Below are 10543 nucleotides of genomic sequence, written 5' to 3'. Positions count from 1 at the left end.
CAGCTGTGTGCCTCAGTATCTACCACACCTTTGGTCACTGTGGGTGACTTCCTGCCTAAAGTGATCTCACCACAGATCTCACCAGAAGATAGAGAAGACCTCTTTGAAGAGATATCTACCTGTGAGATATTAGAGGCCATCTGTGTCCTTGCCACTAGCAAATCCAAGGGACCGGCTGGCCTACCAGGTGAGTTCTATAACGTGTATGCACCATTGCTGGCACCTCACCTCAAAGCACTACACCTCACCACAGCATCATTACCACCCACCTTGAAGGATGCCCTTCTCATTTCCTTGCCCAAGCCGGGTAGGGACGTGCTTGATCCAGAATCCTATGGCCCTCTGGCGTTATTAAACACATACTATAAGTTCTTAGTTAAAATCCTGGTGGATTAATCATCTGGTGCCCCCTGGTGCCACAACTCATTCACTCAGACCAAAACAATTTTGTGCCAGCCAGACGTAAGTACCTCATTGAACCTTCAGCGTTTTTCCATATATTATTGCATACCCGATTCGTTATCCTCACTCAAGTTGCTTAGTGTTATATCTACATAAAGGCTTTTACTCCCTTGAGTGGTCCTGAAGTACTTTAACGGATGATTTGGGACCCTGTTTCTTTCGCCTGGTCAATTTATTGTCCACTGACCCCACAGCTAGAGTCAAAATTAGTTGTCATATTTCGTACCCCATTGCAATACAGTGGGGTACCCACCAGGGTGGCCCACTGTCTCACCTGTTGGTTTCTCTGGCACAGGAACCATTGATGTATCACCTTTGTTATCAGGGCCAGCACTGGGGGATCCCCTGGGGAGATGGTATACACTCGGTCTATGTATATGCAGGTGACATGCTGCTCTATCTCCAAGATATCCGCTCTATTCGGCCTACAATCACAGATCTTGTGTCCAAATTTGCCACCAGATCTGGTTTTCAAGTTAGCTGGACCAAGTTGTGCCTCTTCTCTTTTAATATTGATACCCTAGACCCACTGAATATGGTGAACGATGTCACCCTTACGTGGCAACCGCCCACTATTCGTTACTTGGGAATTCACATTTTCCATGCACCCATAGATCTTCGGGAGGGCAATTTAGTCCGTGCTGGCACTGCACTATGGGAACAAGTGTCTTTTTGGCAGACTTTACCGCTGTTGATGGCGGGGAGATTGGTGTATACAAAAATGGTGGTTTTACTTTGGTTATTGTACTATTTCACCACCCTCCCTCTATTTGTGCACCACCCTTTTTTGTACCCTAGAGCGCATTCAAGGAGATCTTATCTGGCAAAAAACAGATCGTAGAGTAGCACTACTCAAGCTTTGCCTCGCTACAGACAGTAGTAGACTCAACGTTTCCAATTTGAACAATATTATCTGGCCTCCTAACTCCAATGTGTGTCACATTGGTGTGCAGGAGCCAACCTGGTGGATATTGTTATGTTTCTGCCTTCTTGGGACTAGGAGATAGTTCTTGCCCTGTTCCACCCTCTTGCCAGGCCTTCAACACTGTACATTCACGTGCTTCTAACCGCTTATCGATGTTATCATAGACCCCAACACTGTACATCCACCAGCTCAAACTTGCCTTAAGCCCCAGCCCTGCTGCTACTTTGAAGGCTGTATGGGAGTGTGCCCACTTCCCACAGGGAATTGGTGCAGTGGCACGCAGCAGGTTAACAAACCTTAGGCAACCTTTATCAAGATGGGATCCTCCTCTCCATAGAGGCTCTACTGGCTGGCTCTGAACTCCTGCCTGGTCAATACCTCCTACATGTGTCTTTTCTTGGGATACTAAACCGATCCAGGGGAGAGATATGTCAGGAAACCCCACAACATCTTGTAGTCCAATAGCTACATGTCTTGGGCAAGGGGTACATTAGACCAGTTGGTTGGCTAACTCCATGTGCTCACACACACACGGATTAGGTTGCACGTGGACTGACAGTGAATGGTGACTCCTGCCGCCTATCCCCCGTTAGTGTCCCAAAACACCCTTTTCAAATTAATTCCATTTCACATCCTGCACGGCGCTTATCTAACCCCCATAAAATGAACTGTTATTTTAACTAAAATGATGCTGCATGCCCACATTGCTTGACACATGATGGGGAACTGGTGCACATGCATTGGTCTTGCGCATTTCTTGCTGTCCAATGGAACATCATCTGCACGTGATCTGTTCTAACATATGCATGGGAGGTCTGCATCCGGCAACTCCACCACAGCATTATAAAATACAGGGTGGTAGCAGAGTTTGCTGACCTCACCCTCCTATTAGTGAAGAGACTGATTACCCATAAGCGGAGAGCAGCAAATCCTCTGACTTCCTCCGTGAGGGTCCTTTCCATGCTGGTGTGGGCTTAGGCAGAGAGCCAGCCACTGTACAAGAAGGAGGTGAGGATACTCTGTAAATGTTCAATCTCAGACACGTGGAATGCCCTTTTTGGAAAACTCCGCAAAAGAGCTCCAGTTGTCCCGCACTCCTTTCTCCTCCCCTATCCCTCTTTTGACTGCGATGCATGTGTCTAAATTAATATTTGCTATTATTATGCTCAGCCCCATCTGTCCCTCTTGGATTAGGTACTTCTGTGTTATATTACATTGTACTTACAAGCGAGTGTAGTTCTTTTTTGAGTTCTTCATATGTTTGTTACTTACTTGTTTATTCACATTTTTCTTTGAATTGGTTTCAATAAATATATTGCTTGTGATCTATTACAATTTTGATGTCTTTATCTCCCAGCAGGCCCCATCTATATGAACTTTGTATTCTTGTTTGATACTTTGCTTGCTGCTACTGCTGTAGCTTAGCTGGAAGCCTATGCATGAATTACTGCCCTGTGCTTTTAGTATTGCTGCATATTGTTGTGCTATATGCACCTGTTCTTTTGGACATGTCACTCATCTGCACATTTTGCTGTAACTTGACATGTGTTCTGTCTTGGAACTGTGTTGGTATGCAAATAAGAGGAATTCCAATAAAAAACATTCAAAAGCCCCACATAAATATTTGTGAACAAATTAGTTTTGCTGCACTCATGTGCTAGACAATCATATTCAATGCATGAGCTTTCTTTTAGCATATATTACGTTCAAACTCAAATGAGGACCTTCCTCATATTATGGTATGCGTGGATTGAAGGTGAGACAAAAATATGAAAGTTCATTCATTTATCAATATCAATTGCAAAATCACAGCTGGAGTCCCATACTATGTATTGGCTTGTGAGCACTGCACCCGAGAGTGTATATTGGCATAACACATGCACTCATTACAAATTATTAGTATGGCTATCATTGTGTCTAATCTGTGAAATGTGCCCTTGTAAATTGATTGCAAGTAATCTGTTTTCATACAAGCAAGGAAAACATTAGTCATTATTGTATTTAGTCATACTTGTAAAATCCTACAAGTTTCAATCATGATCAAAGATGCTAACCACTTGGTTTCATTTGTATACTTGACTTACAGCAACTGTGACATAACAACAAGGAGACTTAACAAATTGAGCATTCTGTTGCAGGACAACATGACATTGCGTTCACACATTACATGACCGCTGTTGCATAACACCTGAGATGCTTAAACAGGAAAAGACTGAAAACTCTGGTAATCTACAGAGCTTAGAGACACAGAGTAGGTGAATTGCAGGTAGGAACCCTTGATGAAGTAAATTGGGGAGACAACTGGATTTTGCTCTTGAATTTCGAGACATTAAAAGAACTGGTAACTGTACCTAATGCCCTAACTATGCACTGCCAGTTACCTTACATATTACATCACTCATGACATGTTCTATGACATAATTGCTAAAATCACAGCAATGATTGAAATCACATCATTGGTGACAACACTGTGCATGGTGGAGGCACGAGTCATAGTTAGTTTAGGGCATGCACTATAGTTACTTGAGATAACTATAACTGGTGTATAAGTGGTTTAGTTTGTTCAAAACATTATGTTTTAACTGGCATGTTCATCTAACTGTAACTTTGTTTTTTTAAGTGAATTTATTTGTTTTTTATAATGTAAAGTAAAATTTTATTATAAGGTCTGCAGCCAAATCTCCTCCATGCATTGGCCTTCAGCCTGTGGCCAGGCCCTGTTACCAATCCCCGCTGATGGCCAACCACACGGCCCCAACATTTTCAGTCTGCTTGTGGCTAGCCAACCAAATTGCTCAGTCCCACCAATCAGAATGCTTTATTTGTTGTTTTTCCTGTGGGAGTTCTGCAGGAGTCTAGTGGCAACAGATATTGCTATTTTTTAAACTTTAATATCTCTGGAACGGCTGAAAACAATCAAGCAGATTCTGAGTAAAGATCTTAATTTCTGCCAAAATAGGTGTACTTCTAATTAGCCATTTTCTCTGTATCACTGATGAATTTTCCCTAGGGAAACTGCAAGTGGAAAAATGTGTTTTGGAAAGCCCCTTTTTCCCAACCCCTTCTTGACAGATCACCCCAAAACTTTCCATGAAGGTGATGAACTTACCTATATATTCTTACCTTGTAAATATTTTTGTACTTCATATTTTGTCCATAATAATGCAGTAACGCGATATTCTATAAACAACATTTTGGTGAAATACCGGGAAGAGCTAGTAGTAGTGTGCAGTCATGTATTTTTTTGTTATATAGTGTCCATTAAATGTGCCTGAAAACATGTAACTGTTGTGCTAAATTTTCTGAATATTGTGCTGTAAAAAGCATCTTATGACCCTATATTTTCACCTACCTAGAGCTGCACTCTCTCACATATTTGCTTGCTCTGTGCCATTAAGAATAGGGTCCAAAATATTTGCTGTTTTTATTGTATATGTAATGTTTAATTGCTTCTGTTAGTTTTCTTCTAGATAACTTGCTATTATGAAAAGTGATGTGGTTTGAGTTCTTCATCATGGCAGTTAGCATCCTTTCGATATTGTGATTTCTGCAGAAATGTAACTACACATCGTATATTTTATACAGTACGCTTTTCATTGTATACTATTGTAATCTTCTGTTATACTTCAAATGACATTTTAAAACTTGTATGTTTTTATGTATTTTTCCAGATCTTTACATAATTACAAATATTTAGCAACTGCTTCAGGTTTACTTGGAATATATTGCAAACCATGCATTCCTTTTTCAAGACCATCGTTAAAATAACGTTAAAATGTATCTCACATTAGCATTATTATAACTAAAGATCACTTGACTTTGCATTATTTCAAGCATTGCGAATATATTTAACATGTCATAAGAGGATATAACTCTTACAGAAAATAATAATTTTAATATCAGTTTGAAAAATGTTCCACAGTCAAAGTAAGGGTAATTTAACTGAAAAGTGGAATGTCACTAAAGGAACAAATCTTCATCTGAACACAGTAGGGAATTGTTTATTTGACAGAATTTTCCATGAGAACCTTAAATTTCTCCAGATCACATCCGTTCATGACAAAAGCTTTGTTAGGTCTTTTAAGTTCTTCGATCAGATCCAGCACCATCATCCCTCTTGTAAATTTACCATTGAGCTCCACTGTTACTACAGTTTCTATGGACGATGTCATTGTACTCTTGTCTATGGCAGCTGCCATTGCATATGCATCGCAGGACACAAATCCAGCTCCATCCACCATTTCTTTGACCTCTTTTTCACTCCTGGACGTCTGCATGCTGTGAGCATAGATATTCTTAATGAAGGAAGCTTTCGCAGTGCCCATATTCACCCATTGATCATACCATTCCTGCAAGCAAGCAACAATGGTTGTAAAACATTACAGAAACAAGAGATAGAGGAATAGAGGGATGACAGCCAACCACAAATTATATTCTTTCACTTTTGCTTCAGCTGTTAGTATTCAAAATAAGTGCTGACCTGGGTAACTGCAAAGACTTCGGAACCAGAAGTGGGCGGCAGGGATAGTGTTGGCACAAACTCCACTAAAAGTGTTCAAGTTAGTGTTAAAAAGTACAAGCTCAAGGGAAAGACAGCCACACCAATGTCCTTCACATCCAGGAAACCCCTAATTTACAGTTGTTATCTTTGAATGTATAATGAAGATCACAAGGGGTCTTATTTACAAGGTCTTATGCTGCAGTTGCGTACTTTTTTTGTGATGCTGTGGCGGCGTTCACAATGCGTCACACTGCGCCATATTTACAAAGTGACACATTTAGGCAGATGCGTCCCTTTGTAAACCCCAGCACTATATTATACCTGTGTCAGGTATAATTTATTTATTTATTTAAGAAGTTTTATATAGCGCTGGCCTGACCCGAGGGTATCTTAGAGCTTTGCAACAGATACAATGCAGAGATTCACAACAAACAAAAGAAAGAACACATTAACATTGCAGGACGCTGTTTGGGAGCTTCGTAGTCTTGAGGACAAGGAGTCGGAGCAGTGCGAGGTGTCTGTTTCCCCGCTCCGATTGATCCTATCAACTCCCTAGGGACTGGTCGAGGAACAGGATTTTAAGTTGGCTTTTGAATTTTACAAAAGAGGGAATGGTTCTGATGTGAGGGGGAATAGAGTTCCAGATTTTAGGCGCGCATCCGGCGAAGGATCGTGCCGCAGTTTTTTGTTTTCTAGTTTTGGACGAGATGAGTAGGAGGGAGTTTGAGCTTCTGAGGTTCCTGGCCTTACCAGCTTTTTTGAGTTTGGCCACCAAATATTCGGGTTTGCTGGTATGTAGGGCTTTATGAGTGAGGCAGGCTGTTCTGAAGCTAATCCGCATTTTGACTGGGAGGCACTTAAGATCTCTGAGTGCAGGGGAAATATGGTCGAATTTCTTGATTCCGGTGACCATTCTGGCTGCCGCATTCAGAGCTGTTTTGATGGGAGCCAGGTGTGATTTTGCTATTCCTGAGAGGACTGCGTTCCCATAGTCCAGTCTTGACAGCACCAATGTTTGAGTGGCCTGTTTAAGATCACTAGGCGGAATGAAGGATTTTATTTTGTTCAGTAGTTTTAGGTTAAGGAAAGCGCTCTTGGACGAATTCTTGATGTGTCTGGTCATGGTCAGTTTCGGGTCTAGCGTGATACCTAATGATTTGACAGAGTCGGCCAGGGTGAGATTCCCCTTGAGCGCATTGACGGCCTTTAGCCATTCAGCAATTTGGGGGTTCTCCTCTTTGTTCGAGATGAGGAGTATCTCGGTTTTGTTGGGGTTTAGTTTAAGGTGATTACATGACAGCCAGTGTTGGACATCTCACAGAACATCAATGAGTCTTTGAATGTCTCTGAAGGAGGTGGTTTCCAAATATATCTGGGTATCGTCCGCATACAGATGGAAGCGGATGTTGGCTGTTTTGAGTAGTTTGGTGAGAAGCTTCATGAAGATGTTAAAGAGTTGCGGGGAGAGCACTGAGCCTTGAGGGACTCCCTTGTTGACTGGGTGGAGGTCGGAAGCAAAGTTTTTTATTTTTATTTTTTGAGTGCGATTGTGTAGGAAGGAAGAAAACCATTGGAGGACCATCTTGCCAAGACCAGCTCTTTCTTGGAGAGCCCTAATGAGGAGTTTGTGGTCTACCGTATCAAATGCTGCCTATAGGTCTAGGAGAATGAGGAGGCAGCATTGTATGCAGCAAAGTATGCAGGGTGGGTGTTCCCCCGTAAAAAAGGAGATTTCACTGCACCACTTTTACGAGATCACTGCGTCAAATCTGCAGGCCCTATTGTATGGGACTCACCAATGCGTAATTATACAGTGCTGAAGTTGCATCTGTTTTCCAACACATTCCAGCAATGCGTCATTACTGCAATACCAGATACGTTAGGATTCCTGACATGTCTGGTCAATCCTTGTGACATGGAGCGCTTTACTTTAAATACGGCGCATCCAAGCCAGGTGTCGCAAGGAGGGCATAATAAAAACTGTTGCATCGCTGTTTTCAACCAGCTATGCAACACTTCATAAATGAGGCCCAAAGTATCTTTAACCAGATTCTTCTTTTTTTCTTAAATATATTCCTTCTTCACACATTCCTAGCCAAAAAGCGTTTTGCCCGGTCTCTTTATTAGGACTTCATCAGTGCTAGAAAACACATAAACAAGGTGCCTCATTTACTTACATCAAATATACATGATGGAAGATGATCTTCCATCACCAAAGGGAGCAAAACCCCATCCCGTGTAAAATCAAATAAGAAATAGTATGACTGAACACAGAAGAACATAGTTAGGGGAATGTGATTATATAAACAACCTAGTGTCATTATCTGCTTCGATACAGAACCAATATATTACCATACAGACTGTTATGAATCTATATTATATAATGAGAACTAGCATACAAAATGTAAAAGAACATTATGCTCATATTTTCACATTTACAATCCATGACATTTATTGCAAAGTCACGTGTACAGATCCGAAGTGAGTCACCCAGGTGAAGTAATATTAACAAATATGTGTGAAAACCCCATCTTGGATAAATGACATGGCAATCTTATATACTAACATAAGGTCAATATAAAAAATACTTCTCAGTCTTTAAGAAAAAGAGAGAACAGGAGACCCTTTCAAAACCATGGAATACACTAAGGGCTGATTTACAAAGGGCCTCTGCCATCATGGTGGAGGCCCCGTAGTTGTGGGGGAGTCTCCGCACTTGAGGCAGAGTCTCCGCAATGAGAACCAATGTGGAGATTCCACCCAGAGTGTGCAGACTCCCACATGTCTGCGAGGCCTCTGTCATGAATGTGGAGGCCCTTTGTGAATCAGTCCCTAATTGTGCAACCATACTCACCAGGTAATAGGAAGCAGTTTATCCCACCATAAATATGTTGTATAACCAAACTTAAAATATACTCATTCAACCCAAGCTAAGTTGTAGAAGTCAAAAAGAGTCATAAATAGAGAAAAGAAAGTTGTTTAAAATGTCACCATACACAAATTTCAACCGAGTGTGAGAAACCATTTAGAATCAATAACACTAATGTAAGTAGTATCAACCTACAAGATGTATGGTGAAATATAGAGAAAGACCTCAATTCTAGCCATAAAATCTCAAATGGACTATTAATGATCAAATACTAAAACCAAATATGTGCAATAAATTTACTACGTGGAGTACCAAAACTCACTAATCTCTCAGGCTCAAGTCTAATCGCCCTGACTTCAATTTCAAATATAAGCAATAAGGTATGTGATACAGACCACAAGAATATACAGTTTATAACAACAGTATCCACCATGTCATCAAATTCACCAGCAGCAATACTGAACAGAAACATCACCTTCCTTTTCTTGGTGTGATACTCACCATTTATGAACAGAAAGTTGTAACTGATCTGAACCAAAAGCCTACAGATGCTCCTTTGTATCTAAACTGGACTTTATGTCACCCACACCACTTTAAATTTAGCATCATCTACAGCCATACACTCAGATTAAGACACATGTGCAGCGATGAGGACATTTGTAAAGAATATCTGTGGGAGCTTGCAAGATTAGTTCAAATGTGAGATTATTCTCTACATATCCTACAGCAACACATCTTTGCAGTTGTCCAGGGAAGCACTTATTTGGAATAACAGCAGCAGAAACAAAAGTGACAGAATCTCATTAATGGTTGACTATCATCCATTATCTCCTAACTACAAAAACATAATGCAAAAAACATTTCTCCTAATATCTACCTCAGAAAAATGACAAAAGGTTTTTTTTCAAAACCACCAGTCATTGCTTACTGCAGAGCTCCCAATTTAAGAGCTAGTTATTGTGAGAGCTGTTGTCAAACAAGCTATAACAAATAAAGGGGTTCATTGCTGTGATTTTAAAAGGTGCATCACATTTAAATTGCTTTTACAAATATCATCAGCAACAAGTTCAGTTACAAAAGAACTTATGCCATAAGACTGCATTTTACATGTCACTCAACATGCATTACTTATGTGACTCAATGCCAAAGCTGTAATAAACAATATGTAAGCCAAACCCTGAATGACCTCTGTACACGATTCAGGTATTAAAAACCAACAATAATTAATAAGAAAATTGACGAACCTTTAGTCAACCGCTTTACACTTGTGGACTATTTGCAATCAGATTTTAAGATTTACTTTGTGAATATGTTTTAAAAGAGGAATGCCTGGACTCCAGAGAATACTTCTGGATGTAAAGTTTTAAATCATTGCATCTAGATGGACAGAACATCACTGACAATAACACCCGATTAAACCATATCTCAAGAGATCTCATGACTGCACTGATTCCACATCCCAAATGGAATCTTAATTTATGATACTTTGTAAAATTCCAGCAATGTTAGTGTGCAGCCACCGAGCAAACAATCCTGTACTGCCTGAGGAACACAGAAGCCAAAACGTTGTAGTGGAAATATATTTTTGTTCTTTGGTGAGTTTGTCTGTTTGAGCCACTTCTTTCTTGGAAATATATTTTTTTTCCAAGCTTTTGTTTGAATGTCTACACCTACATGGATGTATACAATACATCGTTAATGAGATCAGTGCATGATGATGACAACACCATCTCTCAGGCCAAAGAGTTTGTTGGTTTCTTTTCTCCAGAAGTTCTTTCCTATCCAC

At 40.5% G+C, this 10543-nt stretch overlaps 1 protein-coding gene across 1 annotated transcript in view; it reads right to left on the bottom strand.

Moving 5' to 3' along the window:
- Positions 1-5256: 5256 nt before the first annotated feature.
- Positions 5257-10543, bottom strand: part of LOC146822857 (uncharacterized) — a 127343-nt gene continuing 122056 nt past the window's right edge. The window contains exon 5 of the mRNA XM_085607029.1: positions 5257-5736. Coding sequence (XP_085463155.1) covers positions 5389-5736 — 348 coding nt within the window. The 3' untranslated portion in view covers positions 5257-5388. The remainder of the gene's footprint in view (positions 5737-10543) is intronic.

The sequence above is a fragment of the Triturus cristatus genome, chromosome 5_2 (genome assembly GCF_964204655.1).
Source record: "Triturus cristatus chromosome 5_2, aTriCri1.1, whole genome shotgun sequence".
NCBI classification, from domain to species: domain Eukaryota; kingdom Metazoa; phylum Chordata; class Amphibia; order Caudata; family Salamandridae; genus Triturus; species Triturus cristatus.
Note: the sequence above shows the minus strand (reverse complement) of the source record. Positions and strands in the feature narration are given on the sequence as shown.